The 17,175-nt window shown below is 33.2% G+C and overlaps 1 protein-coding gene across 1 annotated transcript; it reads right to left on the bottom strand.

Moving 5' to 3' along the window:
- Positions 1–21: 21 nt before the first annotated feature.
- LOC128995129 (beta-alanyl-dopamine/carcinine hydrolase-like) lies at positions 22–16,708 on the bottom strand. Its single transcript, XM_054420038.1, has 9 exons — positions 16,496–16,708; positions 13,157–13,304; positions 12,067–12,264; positions 9,922–10,026; positions 5,866–6,100; positions 4,944–5,098; positions 4,215–4,297; positions 1,790–1,986; positions 22–1,094 (listed from the first exon to the last, which is right to left on the bottom strand). Exons 2-9 carry the CDS (start codon positions 13,241–13,243, stop codon positions 979–981), a joined length of 1,176 nt encoding a protein of 391 aa, XP_054276013.1. The 5' UTR covers positions 13,244–13,304; positions 16,496–16,708; the 3' UTR covers positions 22–978.
- Positions 16,709–17,175: the final 467 nt, after the last annotated feature.

Genomic DNA, 17,175 nt, shown 5'->3' with positions numbered 1-17,175 from the left:
AGGGTTAAATAAAACAATTGCTCTAAAGTTAAAATTTATTGAATTAAATAACTTGTATTAAAAGTTACAACATTTATGTACATTATTTTACAAAACCATAGGAATATTGGTGTAGAGATCAAAAGTAACAATTAAAGTTAATAATTTGATTAACAATATAACATATAACTTAAATATGTAAAGTATTTGATAAAATGCTTGTTTAAAACTTTCTTTTGATTTGTATACAAGTATTTAGCTAATTGGTAATGCTATCTAAAAACAGGTTGAGGTTAGTTAGGTAGTAGGCCTAATAAAGTTAGGGTTTTGTCATTTTCCCTAAAAAAAAAAATAAAAGTTAAGTTGACAGAAAACAAAGAGAAAACCAAAATATTTAACATTTATCATTTATCCCAGACAAAAAGTTGAATATAAGACCTAGAATTCAAAATTATTTAAGTACATCTTCCAAGTCCAAGTAAGAACACATCCATTTTAGGTGGTAAACTCAGGTAAGTTAGGCTACAAAAATAAATAAAGTTATTTCATAAACCTCATAAAAATACATTTTTGATTAAGTACATGACTTTTATGTGTCCTTTGACTATAAAACTCTACTGTATAGTAAACAGCCCCGTTATAGCGTTTCCATTCCCGTTATAGCCAGTTTATAAAATATATATTAACTTGTTTCAATAAAGCATGCGGAAGCATGTGCTACCGTTAAACATTGTTTTCATTCTTGTTTTCTAATTTTTGAATCATGCCGAACTGAATTAACAATTTGTGTGAACAATTGCATCTTTTATGACCCAATCAACTATTGTAATGAATAAAAAAAAGGAATTTAAACCTAAATAGTAGCATACAATATGAGACGCTTAGTCAACTATGATCATCTGTTTGGTTAAAAAACTGGCTAAAGCTGGTCCACACAGATGGTATGCCTATTTCAGTATCCAAAGTCAATGGTACAATCAATCGTCCGCGAACACTGAATCATGTGGTGCTGTTTTTAGAGCTCTTAATCTCAATGGGCAAAACCACGATGGGTTTACTAGTCTTTGGGTTGTCTGCGTAGATGCTCCATGTTTTGTTGACACAGTCAAATATCCCTGTAAAAAGTGATTGATTTGTTAAAAGCTGTCAAGAAATAAAAACCGTTTTCATACAAAAATTTATTATATATATCAGATGCAAAATGTAGCCTACTTCTAGGTGGTTAGTATTAACAAATAGGTTATTTCCATGGAAATTCACGGCCTTTCAAATAAGTTTTATCCGTCTTTACTACAAGTCATGACTACTATCATTCCTATAATTTGGTTCACGTTGTTGAAAATAATACTTTCTTTGAACTAAAATCCCAACAGAGAAACAAATTAATGAAGGGAATTGTATGTTCTCAAAATTCTGGAAAGTACAAAGGGATAATTTTAAAACACAAACATTTGAATTGTTTACTCTACAGCTTACTCAGTCTTTAAGCTAATTGACTAGAATTGTTTTCAAGATAATGTATGTGGCTTGGATGATACATTAACCTCAAATTTTAACGATTTACACACAATGTTAAATAGTTGTAGCACAAAATTGTGTTTTGATTATTACTTGATTATTATTAGTGATGTTAAACATTCATCATGTCATTTAATCAATCCTTTATTTGTCTAATCAATCTTCAAATATAAGTTTATGAACTTTTAACTTCCTTAACAGTTCTTATTCCAAAGATGGAAAGAGGACCAACAAACAGTTTTCAAAACAAATTATATTTTTAAGTTTATCTCAACTGAAAGTGACAACTTACCGACAGCCACAGTTTTGACAAAGTCATCATCACCGGCCTCACGGAATATGGTGAACTCTTTGCCGGACTGGTCTCCAAGTACGTTGATGACATCATCGGCAGTTTTGGGAGTCGGCATTCCCTCCTGCGTGGCATGACGACTATCACTGCTCGACACGATCATTCCTCCCACCTCGGGAATTTGTAGTCTCAAGTACCTGCGAGCAACAGAGCAGTCGTTAACTTAAACAAATTGATAATTTAATAATAAATATAAATTCATAAGTTGGGTGTAAAATATCTATATCTAGTAGCAAGAGCCAAAGCTTAGGACTTGGAAATGAGCGAGGTTCGGCTTTTCTTGGCCATTCGGCCAAAATTACACTTATTGTTGTACACGAGATGAACTATATTTTATTTTCATTTTTTGTTATAACAGCATCATCCTTTAACATAACTAATTTTGAAAACAAAAATTGTTGTTTTTTAAGTTAGCTCATAAAACAGCTTCTATCCAATTTTGCTATGTGAGGTTGAAAAATACACTTTTATCCAATGAAATGAAGTATATGTTTTGCTGTGTTGGACCATTCTTTAAGCTAATTAAGTTAGCTCATAAAATTACTTCTATCTTGATTTGCTATTGTAAGCTGATGTATGTTATCCAGTAATAAGAGGCAGTGTTGGGAAGTAGCGCGCTACATTGTAGCGGAATTTTAGCTACTTTTCTCGCTACATTAACATTGTTTGAGATAGTGATTTTTATCATAACCTCAACCTTAACTACGTGAAACAACCTCTTTCAAACTGAGATTTAAAAAAAAAATTAAGCCTTACTTTCTTGGCTTCATACAGCTGGTTGCAGCCGTTTCATTCCCTATTCTATTACAACGTTGTGTGGACATGGAGGCCATTAAATGAGTGTTATCCACATTTTTGGCTCTCATTTCCTTAATTTACTACTCTATGATTACTGTCAGATAAAATAAAATCGCTAGATGCAGACGTTTGGACGTTACCGGTGACAAGAGAAGCTATTGAATGCTTGCAAGTGATTGACAGGGAAATTAGTAATCAATTTAGTTTGTTTATTATACCGATAGTGTTTCAACTTGGATTTTAATGGAAACCAACACTTTAAACCTTAAGACGAATACCAAGTTCCAAGTTCAATTATTAGGAATCCTATCTGTTTAGTCCTAGCAAGAACAAGCCTACTATAGCCAACTTGTTACATAGCCAAGTAGGCCTACATGTTATTTTTACTTTACAAATTTCAACATGTTTAAATTAAAAGCCGATTTCAGGATAAGTTACTGGATACTGTTTTCTGTACCAACTAGGTTGAAGCACAATTTGCCCTATGCATAATGACAATAAAGGACGATTTCTTGACATTGAAAAGTGTTATTCATACTACAAGTAACTTATCACTTAAAAGTTTATAGCAATGTCGTTTTTAACATTAAAAGAAAGGCAATAAACTCCAATTTCAGTAGGCTAGGCTCTGTAACACAAAAAAGTATTTTTAAATAATCGTTTTACAGTTTTATTGGTCTTAATTGTTGATATAAGACATCTATAAATGAATCTATAGCCTATTAAAGAAATAAAATGAGCTTTTAAAATATAGTTTGGTTGTATGTCCTTTGAACTTAATGAAATTTACATTTAAGATGCATAAAAATAATGCAATATTTAAAAATAAGTACTAAATATGATGGGACACCGAACTATTTGGTTCTGTTGTTGTAATGTTAGGTTTATAATGCCAAAAAATTAAATACAATCTAGTAATAATTTGTTTTCCAATTAATGTTAGATACAATACTGACATTTTTTTAATGTTTGTTCAGTAAAGATGTAGTTGCAATTAATTTTACATTTACCTAATGTGCGTGGAATAAAAAGTAACGTCTTTGGAAAAGTAGCTAAAATTGTAGCTGTAGCTACATTTCAATGTAGCTGTAGTTGTAGCTAGCTACTTTTGCGGAACTGTAGCTGTAGCTAAGCTACTTTTTTGGAAATGTAGCAGTAGTTGTAGCTAGCTACATTTTAAAAGTAGCTTCCCCAACACTGATAAGAGGTATACAAGTGAGAGAAGCATACTCCCTTGGCTCAAGCTGATTCTTTGTTGAGTTTTAGAAATAAAAATAACTAATGTAGCTTATTTCAGTAAGCAAGGAATTAATGACAGCTCTTATACAGTAAGCTAAATACCAATAAGTGCACTAATGTGAACTTCATTATTTTAAAAATAGAGCAGTGTCAAACAAAGTTCTTGCCACCAACTTTTATCTTGATCAATTTGCTCTTTGATGACATAGTCCATTTGACAAAATTTCATTATTAAATAATTGGTTTACCACAAAAACAAAATATAATACATTTATTTTCATTCAACAAAACATAAACATTCAAAATACGATAGGAGAGGGGTACTTACTTATTTGTATGGAAGAACAACTCTCCAGGACTAACTGTAAGGATGCTGAGAGGAGATTCTTTGGCGTTGAGTGCTGGACCAACCTATCACAAAAGGAGGTGTTACATACAGTATAGTACTATTTATTCTATAATGCAACTAGAAATCAACTCGATACTTTAAACTTCACCTCAGATCAAATAAGTATGGCTGGATTTGATTAAATTTCGATAACTGACATTTTAAGGTGGACATTATTGAAGGATGGGTGCTGAATGGATGAGATTTTAGCTTCGCAAATGACTAAGATCAACTGATACCTTAGTCAGGACCATTTACTGCAAGCCCGAGAATCAAGCAAAGCTAAGTCCACTTTCAAACCATAAAATAATACTTACTTTTCTCAGAATCACATCAGCAACCTTTTGATTTTTAAAGCGAGCACTATCACCCTGTATGGTGTAAATATGCAATAAGACAGAGTTTTACAAAATTCAAAATTGAAGGGAGGTAACAACCCAAACAATAGGAATTTCATAGTGAATTTCCGATTAAATTGTACTATAATCCTTAATAACTTTTACTATATGGATAATTAATGCATTAGGTCATTTTAGGTTTAGCAAAGTCATAACTTCAGCGGGTTCATAGTAGTAAACAATCCAAAAGTATGTCAGGCGAAGCCGACAGGCAACAGCTAGTTTATCATACAATAGAGGAGATTTATATGAACAAGCGAGTCATTCTCACCTCAGCGTTGTGGAACACCCTGTCCCCCTCCTGTGAGAGGAAGGTCATGTTGATGCTGACTCCTTCTGCCGCTCCAACACCAGCATCTCGCAGAATCTGCTGAGCTTGCAGTAGGTTCTCAGCAGCCAGCAACGCTCTCGTCAGGAAGTATCTTGCTGCAACATGAAAATCAATATTAACTTATTGGAATTTAGCTCTACTAACTTTGTACAGCGGCTGTTGAAGCTTAAAGAGATATTTTTCTTTAGTTTACTGTAAGCTAAAGGCTCACAGTATCTCTTTAATCTTAAACCAAGTAGTGCAACAATATACAGCATGTCTAAAATTTTATAAAATTAGTTCTTGTAAAGCTGCACCAAAATTGCTGGTATTGCGATTGATGTATGAATTTAACATTGTAGTAATCTAGTTAACGGCTTGATTTTTAGAAAATTTTGTTGTTATGGATCGAAACAGGAGTAAGGACGAAACCATAGATAAAACATACTCCCTTAGTAGATTTCTCATCCTAATGGAACAGCTGACGACAATTTAGTGTTAATGTTAGTTCTGTACGGTTTATGTAGAGGTCGTGTTTTGTTTACAATTTTTTCCCCGTTATTACAGTCATTTAACCAAATATACAATCTAATCATAAACAGTAACTTGTCCCCTAGTTATGTAACCAAACAGTAAAGCACAAATCAAGAAATTAACCCTAAAATAATAGAAACAAAATTTCTTCGACACTAGCGCCCAGTGTCACCGTACATGAACTAGACACGAAAAACATGCTTCAAAATTTACAATGGGATGAGAAGTCTACTTGCGTTGGTTAGTCTATGACGCAACTTATTTTAATCATTAGACTAAATGGCCCTGGCTAAGAAGATAGCTGGACTTTGTTAAAGTATTAACAAGATCATTCTGATGTAAAACTCACGTGTTTTGCCAGCGATAAGAGTCTTGGCACTAACAATGTTGACGGAAAAGACGAACCCATGATGGTTATAGGACATGGTGAAGCCTGGGAGATGTCCTGCGTAGCAGAGAGACGTGAACTTTTCCTCCCGAACCTTCCATTTCCCCTGGGGAGAGTCTTCCAGGATGTGAGCCGACACGAAGTAGATGTGGTTCAAAGTCTCGGCCAGCGCGTCCTCATTGTGGCCCAGGATTTCCTGTAAAATATATAAGTTTAACACTAATACCGAAACCCTACCGAGGCTGATGCTAACAGAAACAACCGGTCTGTGAGACCCCATTTGAAAATAATGGAAACCGCTTAGAAACACAAACCAAAACCTTTGGCCTGTGAGACCCCGCTTTAAAATATACTAACGCTGGGCTTCTGAGATAGGCATGTTATGAACATACAACCTGTCAAGGTCACGGAACCCACGCAAAATGAAAAAAACAATATATCAACGGGTATGAGAGGAAAAGGGGGAAGGTATTGGGGGAATGGAATCCCCCAATTGAACAGTGTTGCCAACATGCGTTTGTGAAAATTCCCATGGGCCTGTCAGACCGGGGTTTCGGTAAAAGTGTTAATAATATCATAACTTTGAATGCTTGTGGGACAGAATCCTACATGAAAATCACAATGCATAACACCACTTCAAAGTGCTCCGCATCAAGCAATGAATTTCTTAAATATACTCTTAGGTATTATAGAAGTGACCTCGTATTTTTATCTATTTTAAAATTTAAAATAGAGTGAACTTTACGTTGAACAACGTTGGCAGGGGATATTTAATATCCCCTGCCAACCAAAGTAGAGATAGGGCTTAGAAGCAAAGATAGTAAAAGAAAATCAATAGCCAAGATAAGGTTTCTAGATTATTACACTCGGTCTAAATTTATTATAACCTTTCTCTGATTTTAGAGTTAAAACTCGCACCTCCTATACTACAAACAATATAATTAATTTATTGCCAATATTTTTGAGGGTTGGTGAATTGACATTAGCAGTCGCAGTAGTCAGCAGTAGTAGTTGGGAATTAAAAAGAAAATGTACACCAAAGAAGCTTAACCTTGATCCACAAATAGAATGAAAATAGGTACAGAGAACTGCCACATTTGTTTTACAACAACAAAAGTCAAAAACTAAATTAAATTAACTTTAGTATAACTCAGCTCTTAATTCCTACAAAATTAGGTTAAGTGCTTGTTTAGAAATCATAGTCTTACTGGTTCACTGATAATGATAATCCAAAGAAAAGTCAGTAATTTTTTTGATATGAAACTTAACATAGCTGTCGTTGATCATTTGGGAGTTTAATGATCTGACTAAAACAATAAAGTTTCAGGTAGTACCTAATAAAAGGTATACATAGGGGCGGTTTGGGAGCTCGGTATTAGCGCTAGTCCACGACTAAATCCGGATATTTCCGGTATTTTAGGCTGCCGCCTCGAAAACGGGTTTGTGAGCTCGGGATCAGTAAGGCGCGCGCCTAACTTGTGCAGGGATAATCTCGCGCCTAAATATTGTTGGTTTGGGAGTCAAGTAGACTTAGGCGCCAGCCTAAGAGATAGTCTCGGTGGGTTTGGGAGACCAATTTCGGGACTAAGAGATATGTTTTCGTCATAAAAATCAGTGAGTTTAGTCCCCAACTTTAGTCCTGCCAGGGGGCAGGTCTAAGTCGACATCATGCCGGTATTAGCTCATTAGCAAGTTAATTGTTTACATATTAACTAAAAGAATGTTATATTGGAATTCGTTATTAAATTCCGAACATTTTCATTACTCTCAAAGTATATTTGATAAAACTTTTTTTTAGTTTTCTGTTGTTCAAAATAAAACGAAAATCTTGCAGAAAGCTAAATTTAACGAAAGATTATTTGGTTTTTGTTTTTACTGTTAACTGCAATACAAATATGAACCCTAAATAGAATTTATTTCAACTGAGAGTTTGACTATAAGCACCCGTACCTTAATTATAAATATTTTAACAGTAAGGAAATAATTAGCAACCACATGCATACCCCCCCCCCCCTCACCCCCTACAAAAGAGTGAAGAGAAAGTAAACAAAACATAAAAAACTGCAAATAGCTCACAGTCATAATCGTTATCTTTTTATTGCGTTGTGATAGAGCTCAGTTCAGTGTCATTGACCAAGTGCTAGTTACATCAAAATGGAGTACCTAGATTATTTGGAGTATAAGAAAATATATACAGTATATCAATAACCCGCCACAGAAAACCTGCAGACTAAGCGAATTTCCAAATAACCTAATAGAGCTTTCAATTAAATTTATTTAAATAACTTTAGGTTTAACAAGCACCTAAAACTACCTACGGTGTAGGTATGCTGCTACAGGGAGGGTAATAAAGAGTGTTTTTAACAAAATATTAACAGCTTTATAAAAAATAAATAAATTTGCCAAGTTTCATAAAAATATATCCATAAACGACCACACTAGAACAGTTAACTTATTCTCCATAAGAATCACATGGGAATTTAAAATTTACAATTTTACCAATAGTCTCTGTAGCCAATAACCGTACAAAACATTTTAAGATATTAATTTGTTTTTATACTCTTTAAAATACTCTTTACTCTTTACTCTTTAAATTACTCTTTAAAATATTTTAAAGACAAAGATTTATGTTATAAGGGTTAAAATTGAGAAAAAAACTATTTTTATCCTATACAACTCCGGGTTCCCTTGGTCTGATCATGCTCGTTCGCGAACTCATTAAGGAGAATCGCGCCTAACACTTTCATGCCAAATTTTATCAAAATCAGACAAAAATTACTCACGTTTATGGACGTATATATAATACATTTATATATAGGCTATACATATATAAAATTTTGAACGAACAGTGTTTTTGGCCTCTAGGGACATCAAAATGGAAAAGTTTATCGGTCCCGGAACTAAGTGCTACCTACGGTAATAGATACTTTCCTAGGAAAATTAGATAAAAGAGTGTCATGTAAAAAAAAATTTAAATTGACAACAATTTTTTCTAAGTACTGTATTACAAGATTTTTCTTACATTTACCTTGGCTTCACACAATCATAACCTCCGCAATTACTTTTTATTATTTTTTTGTCAATACCCCTATATTATACTGGGAAATTACTGTTTAATTTTGAAGCTTTTTATTGCATGAAACCGAGTTTCCGATGTTAATCCTATGTTGCTCTGTACGTATTTATAAGGTGTAGTACTTAAAAGACAACTAGTAGTACTTAAGGACAACTGATTAAATAATTATAATTCGTAAAGTCAAAATAAAGTTAGATCTTAAAAGAATTTAATATAAACAATTGCGGTTCTTCAGTCATTGGGATGTAAAACAACGATCTTACAAAACTACATTTTTGAAATGGTACAATGCAGAAACATACACCATAGTCTACTAATTAGCCCCCATTGATATACCAAGATAAAATTTTATCCATCTTCAAAAAGTGTTCATCTTTTGTTTTTGTCAACGGTAACGGGTTCTGCAATGGCCGTTGCCAACGTCAAAACCTGAATTCCCCGCGATTCCCTGTCCATCTAGCCGCGCTGGAACTTAGGCGCGACTATACTTGATCTACGACCATTTCAACTTAGGCGCGAGCTCCCAAGCCTGGTTTCTGGTCCGGGGACTAAAGTTAGGCGCGTCTAACACTAGGCGCGTACTAGCTGGGCTCGAGCTCCCAAACCGCCCCATAGTCTTTTACAGTATACCTGATATTTCAAGCTGTTCTTGTCCCTGATTCAAATATGTAATCAAATATGTAATCTGTGCAAGTATGTAATCATTTTATGCGCTAGGTTAAATAAAATAAAACTGGAAAAATTAAATTAACTTTTATGGGTGTGTGTCACTTTTTAACTGGAAACAAAATAATTAATCCAGTTAAATTACATAAAAAAACCTAAAAACTAATGTAACATTTTTTTAAACGTCTTAATGATTTAATAAAAGCCATCATGACTGTTTCAAATAATTAAACTACGTCGAACATACTGTATGAATTTTAAATGACAGAACTCACTTGGTTTGGCTGATTGCAGCACAATGTTGAACATCCATTGGTTGATTCCGATGACTTCTTTTGAACCGAGTTTGGGAGGATGTCATCCATGTGTAGAAGAAACAGCTAAAAATACAAAGGCAATGTAATCAAAATGTATACCTCGCTTAAAGCAAGCATCAGTAATTATTGGTGAAAAATTATACTTCAGCAACATTAGGTGTAAATTTTTGTATTAGCTCACTATAGTTCTCTGAGGAAAATTGTATAAAAAATAGGTTTGTATGAAAAGTTAGGGAAAATATATACCGTTCCATAATATTTGACAAATTTTTAAACTTTGATATAATGTTTAGTAGTTTAAGTTTACCGATATTTTCTTTTAAGTTTGAGTTTGTTGTGCCTGTATTCATATTTGGCACTACCCAAACTTCAATAATGATTTTGAAATGGCTATATGTGTGGTGGGTGCATGGACGTGAACAGAGCTACAAACAGTAGACTCCCTCTTATCCGGACTCCTTGGGACCAAGGCCAGACCGGATAACGGTTTTTCGGGTTTACCAACATCCCCTAAAACTCGTTGAATTAGAAACGTCTAATGCATACTATTTAAGTCAATAATGATTATTTACGTAAAAACAGTAAAACTAGACACGTAAATCATACTGGTCTCAAATCTTTCCCTTGAGAAAAGTCGTTTCAGTTCTGCCCACTTCCTGCCAATTCTGTCCGGTTAAAAGGTATCCAGAAAAAAGGGAGTCTACTGTACTTGTGAGGGTTTATGTGCTAAAAAAAAATAATTTGAGGCGTTTTTTAATTTGATATTTTATAGTTAGATTATTTTTGTTTCCGTCCATTTTGTAATAGTAGTTTTGTTAAGTAGTTATTGTCCCTTTTCATTAAAAGTGTATAAAATATTGATTGAGTTAATCCCATAAAAACACTAATAAAGTTTTAAACTGGAGTGGCATATTAAAGGTGCATTGTCCCTGAAGCGACTCTTGCGATAGTAGCTGAGCGATAGTAGCTCAGCGATAGTAGCTAACCATGTCATTGTCCCTGAAGCGATTGTTCTAGAGCGATTTTGTTCATTTTGCTGACTTTTCGAGTGAATTGGTGCCATGAGTGCCATGACACCAGCTAATTTTAAAACGTTTTTATTAGCTCACTTTCTTGTCCGGTACAAACTTTGCAATCAATAACTAACTTCCCGATGAGCTAGAGAATTGAAACTTGAAACATAGCTCACAAATGGATGACAATGCAATATTATATCATTTAATTTTCATATTTCCCTTGGGCTAAGCTCCATGGGCTTCCGAATTTTTTATGTTTACATTTTGGAAGAATGTAGGCCAAAATAAATATATCAATTGAAGCCAGCTGTAAATAATAAAATTATTTCTAAAATTAGTAGAATATAATTATAAATAAAAATAATTTTTAAAAATAATACGTTTTTAAACACACTTAAAAGTAAAAATAATTTATAAATATGTGGAGAGAATAAATACTTGTAAGATTTAAAACGAAAAACGTGGGGAGCATGCAATGGATAATAATAGTTCAATAGGTAAAGATAATTCTAAATTATCATGCGCCCCACATTTTAAATCTTCAAGTATTTATTCAATACCGTACTTATTCTGTACTAACAGCTTTTCATCTTCTTCAGGGGTAGAAAACAGTTTTGTATTCTTTGAAGACATTACGACCAATAAACAAGTCTATACACAACACAAATCGCTCAGCGACTGCGACTCTGACTCCCCTTAGAGCAGACCCGCTACAGTCGCTGTGTTCAGCCGCTAGCCGCTCCAGTCGCAGTCGCATCAAGGACAATGGTCCCATTTGAAACAACGCTAACCAGTGCTCAACTACTATCGCTGAGCTACTATCGCTCAGCTACTATCGCAAGAGTCGCTTCAGGGACAATGCACCTTTAGGTTTGTTGAAGTGAAAAAATAAATTTGATCCTCCTCAGGTTAGCATGTGATGTGCTGTGGGCCTAAGAGATAATTGAGCCCCTATCCACCTACCTTGTGGGGTAATTTTTCTCTTTCTTGCTACTCCAACAAACCCAAAACCTCTTGGCCCATTTATTAAAACGGCCCTTATCATTCAACAGTTAGTTTTCATTAGTCAAAAAAAGACTAAACTTACCTTATGGAAAGGCACCTGAGCACCGTCCGCTGTTCCCTCTATCTCTCTGACGTACTGAGGGAAGTTCTCCTTGCAGGTGGCGAGTGTAGCGTCGTAAGCCTTACGACCCTCCGGACTGTCGTACAGCGGGAGGTACACCTTGTTGAGAGGTCCTGACGTGGCGACGAAGCTCTGGATTAGGCTGCTGAATGTTCGGCCCTGGGGGTTGAAACAGTTGTAATATAATTGTTGTTTTACTTTAAGTATGTTTTTATTTTATTTTGTGAGTTCTCTATGCAATTGAAATGTTTGTAAGGTGTCTTTTAGTGTTTTGGGTTCGGGAAAATACCCAGTGGGTTGGGTATTTACCCGGGGGTGGATAAACCTCCAAAAGTGTGCATTTACAAAAAATATTAGCGTTAACAGTGATTTACATAGTTCATTGGATTTTTCATGTCAAAATTATGGCCCTTTGTAAAAAAATACCCAGGTATTTATGAAAAATTGGTACTGAACCGCAGTTGTAAATATCTGGGTACATCTCTGCCATTCCAAAGTATGACCAAAGTAGTATATTAAAATAAATTGTCAGAAACAAAAAAGTGAACAATAGAAATAAATAATATCCTGTAAACAAAATCATTAGGTCAAGTGTCAAGATATTTTATAAATTTATTGTTGTTTGTACCCAGCGACAAGACCTGTATTATATAACTTAATAATTTAATTTAAGAACTCCATGAAGATGCCGCACTGAGCGGCGAAATGCGCATAGAGTAACGATAAGTTCAACTACAAGACCTTCAGGCGAAATAGGTAAATCAAATTACTATAGGATTTATTTTTAAATATTTGTTATATATTAATATATATTTTTTTTTAAATTTAGTACAGTACAGTTTTTAAATATTTGTTAATAATTACTGGAGTACTTTTAAAAGTTTTGAACAATTTTTGCGAGCTGCTAGTGAAAATTATAGTAAATTTAAGATGAATTTTTACCTGTCTATTCTAGTTTTATTTTTCTATATCGTTATTATACACACTTGATACTGTTAGTATACACACTTTTTACTTATTTATTTTTTCAGAACTCTTTAAAAACACTCACCACATCAAACCCCACTTCATAGTGGGTTCCCCTGCAGTAGATGACGGGTATACAGTTTCTCCTGCCGATTTTCTCAGAGACGGGCATCGCGGATGTCTGATATCGCACAGTTGATTGTAAAGGCTAGCTGTAGAATGCTGGCCTGGTTCTGGAAGTGACACCACACATTACAACAATCCAATAAAGTGCTTAGAGTCAGCATACTCGTACGGCTTCCTCGCCTTACTTTACATTTTATTCATAACTGTGTAAAACACATTTCCATTGTTGGTGTGTTTCACTAGTAACGTAGACTACTTTGCCAAAAAAGTGTTTTGTAAAAAAATTGTTGGTAGTTGGTAGTTTACAAAAATATTACTACCAGTACTGAGTAGATAAAAAAATCCATATTTAATTTGGAAAATGCTAAATCAGGTAAACCTAACCAAGCAAAATTTTTCAGTGACAGAATATTACTTTTTTACTACCTACTTTGTCAACAGACACAAAAAGTGTTTTTTTTTTTTTTTTGGTGGGGAGGGTTTGCTAAAAAATTTAAATTCTACAGGCAATTGGTCCCACAAACCCCCAAAACAACCATCACAGCTGGAGTAAAAATTGTAAACATTTAAATCATATAGCATTTTTTGTGGAATAAACCATTCATTCATTGAGTAATTAAAAAAGTAAACAACACTTTTAGATGTCAGGTACTCCTATAATATGAAATCTATTATTTTCACATGACAGTTTACAGAAAATTTTCCGAATAAAAACTCATCTATATAAACTAGATGTTTATAGTTAATACACTTGAATTAGGATACAGTATTATATTTATTTTATTTTTTAATAAACATTTATGATGAAGTCAAAAATTTTCCCTACCTGTAAAATAAAATAAAAACTTTTATAAAATAACTTCTAAGCTGTCGAGTATGAATAATATTGTAAACTTCTATACATTTTGTCCTCAGTTTTGTATTTCAGAGCTGGTAACAAACTAATTAACTAAGGCAAGCAATTATATCCAATTAACTACGTACGGTGAAATAATTGAGACACAAAGTGTTTTGAGGCGGAAAGCGAGGCTGCTGGTGATTCATCATGACTGACCAAGGAGTTATATAACCAAAATAATTCAAATACAGTATAAGCTTTGAAGCAACAATAAAAATTATCATATGTTTATAGCCTTGGAGAAATTTACTCATAATTTTAAATCAATTAAATTTAACCTGGAATGGACTTTTTTACTTTCAATGATAGTAAGATAATCAATTTGAACTTCTAAGTTGATCACTGTGAACAAGATTTATGTTTATTAGACAGGTATACCATCCCAATGGAAGACATTTCATTGTTTTCTAGGTGTAAGAGAATAAATATTGACAAAGTTCCAGGACAAGGATTGTTTGATTTGTCAAGCATCATAAATTGTACAGTATTAGCAGTTCAAAATAGTAAAACTAGTAACTTTACCGTTTAACAACTAGTTTGGGCAATAAAAGGGGTACCTACAAGCACTTGAAATCATTGTAAATGGATTATTGAATAAAATAAATTAAATATTTTAGCATCTTTCAACTAGAGTGTTTCCTCATTCCCGGAATTTATTGCCTCATTTTACCTAAGTTTGTCGTATTAAGTGTTGCCAATTGAAATATAAATAAATACCGTATCACTTTACATAAACCCTATGGGAGCTAAATTTTCTATTGAATAATGTTTTCAAAACGGGATTTAAATTCCTAATCCAAGTAAAATATTAATTGAATCCATTCAAATTTACAGTAGTTAAAACCCCGATTAAATTTTATATTTGACAAGCAATTATGGCCTTAACTTGTAGGTATCTCTAGCTTATGTAATTGTTATTCCACTAACTAAATGCTTATCTACATCCTGCTGTATGTTAACATTGAAACTTTAGAAGCTCAAGGGACTCTGTTTTAGATTTACCATTGACCTAGTTTACACTTGACTAAGACTTATTTACTTGTTACAGAGATAAGATGGTCATACAGCTAAATTATGTTAAGAATGAAACAACAGAACAACAACAATATATAAACTGCAATTAATAATCATAAAATTAAAAAGTCCGACTCATGGGTGTAAACTGAGAATTTATGTGGTATTCCCAGATTCAAGAACAAATAATTAATTATGTTGTTTACCTTATATCAAGAACCTGGCAATCAAAATGAAAAACTGAGGTTTTGACTCTAACTTTGAAGTCAAAAAGGCTATTAAAGTTTAAGGGCTTTTTAAAGTTATAAACATCATTCAATTATAAATTATTTATGTTTGTTAATGATTTAAAATTCCATTCAAACAAAACCGGCTTTTTATTCTAGCCAAAATCAAATAATGTTGATAACATTGTTAGAAAATATCAAATTTGTTTACTTAGAACTTACTTATTAATATTATGTCAAAAACAATTATTACCACCACACTTTATATTGTACAAAACTGTATAATATAATATGCATTATAAAAATGTGTTGCATGATTAAAAACTGTTTTAGAAGTTATAATTTTTATTCCTAACCTTACATAATTAATGTTTGAAAATGTGTTGCATGATTAAAAACTGTTTTAGAAGTTATAATTTTTATTCCTAACCTTACATAATTAATGTTTGAACAAATGCTAAAAAAAATAAATTAATTACAGTAACATTAAAATTATTCCTTGAGTTTTACTTGAGAAGCAATAGATATATTCTTAGTTATACATGTTGTACACATCTAACACTATATAATGAAAATATTGGCTTTGGGTTTTAGACAAAACTGTTTATGAATCAGAATCTTTATGGTCTAAAAACATTTTCACAAATGCAATTAACAAAGCCAAAACAACCTGTTACCAGTACATGGTAGGTAGTTTAGTACATAAATACTAGCTTCAATTGAAATTACAGTAAAAACTTAAACATTGTTAAGACTAAGTTGCAAGACACAAAGTTATTAAAGACACTAAAAAAGTATGTACAGTCATTAAAAAAGCTATGCATGTTTTGTATGTATTTGTATAGTTACTGAATATATTATATAAACTATATTAAATTAATCTAATAATTTAAATAATCAATGCCTTACTTCTCAATAATAAATAGTTTAGTAATGTATTCAACAGTACAGATGATACTGTAATATAGAATGCATTTAGCAATAAACAAAGTGTTATCTCATTATCTTCCCTCTTTAGCCACTCAACCCAACAACCCAGTTGATAAAATATCGGTAACCTACTGGACTACAAACACAAACGAAAACATAAATTACAAAAAAATGTTTTTTAACCACCATCACCAACACAGTTTATTATTAACATATAGTTGTTATTTACCTTATCAGTAACGAGAGCGGAGCGTTCACTCGCGACCGCTATTGACTTGCACACTGAACTGACTCTTACTGCCCCAGACCTTGTGTTATCAACACCTTGTGACCTTGAAAGTACCACGTGATCACCTGTGCCAGTAGCCTACGCGATGATTATTGAACTGTGAGGCTGCATGGTTTCAAACCATTGCCTGACTTTGGCTTAGAACGACAAAAAATAACGTGGGCTATGCCAATTACTCCCTCGTGTGTACATGTTCAAGTGTATGAGGTTAACATGATTTCACCACTTCATGATCAGCTGTTCTATCAGCTGTTAACGGGACGGAAGTTCTTATCGCTTTGTGTTTGAAAATGCTATGACACTAGGAACTGATATCTAGAAAATCATCTATTTTTACCAATTAAATAATGATCAGCTGCCTGTCCAATAAAAGTGTTGATCATTCTACGAAATTGTAAACTCCTGGTAATCCTGATCAAATTGCTGATAACGTGAACTCACGTTTGGTCCTATTTACTGAGAAGTAACAAACCTCTTCCACTGAAGGTTCTACATTAACAACAATTATTTCTTAGCACTGACCTAGAGCTACAACTTACTTTTTATACAGTATACTTTATACTTTTCTTTAAAATGGCGACCATTAAAGTAGGTATTTTAAGCCAAGTATGAATGGAAAT

This window comes from Macrosteles quadrilineatus, unplaced genomic scaffold, assembly GCF_028750875.1.
Source record: "Macrosteles quadrilineatus isolate MER2022 unplaced genomic scaffold, UCM_ALF_1.0 Scaffold_5__1_contigs__length_97177068, whole genome shotgun sequence".
Lineage (NCBI taxonomy): Eukaryota > Metazoa > Arthropoda > Insecta > Hemiptera > Cicadellidae > Macrosteles > Macrosteles quadrilineatus.
This window is presented reverse-complemented; position numbering and strand designations above follow the sequence as displayed.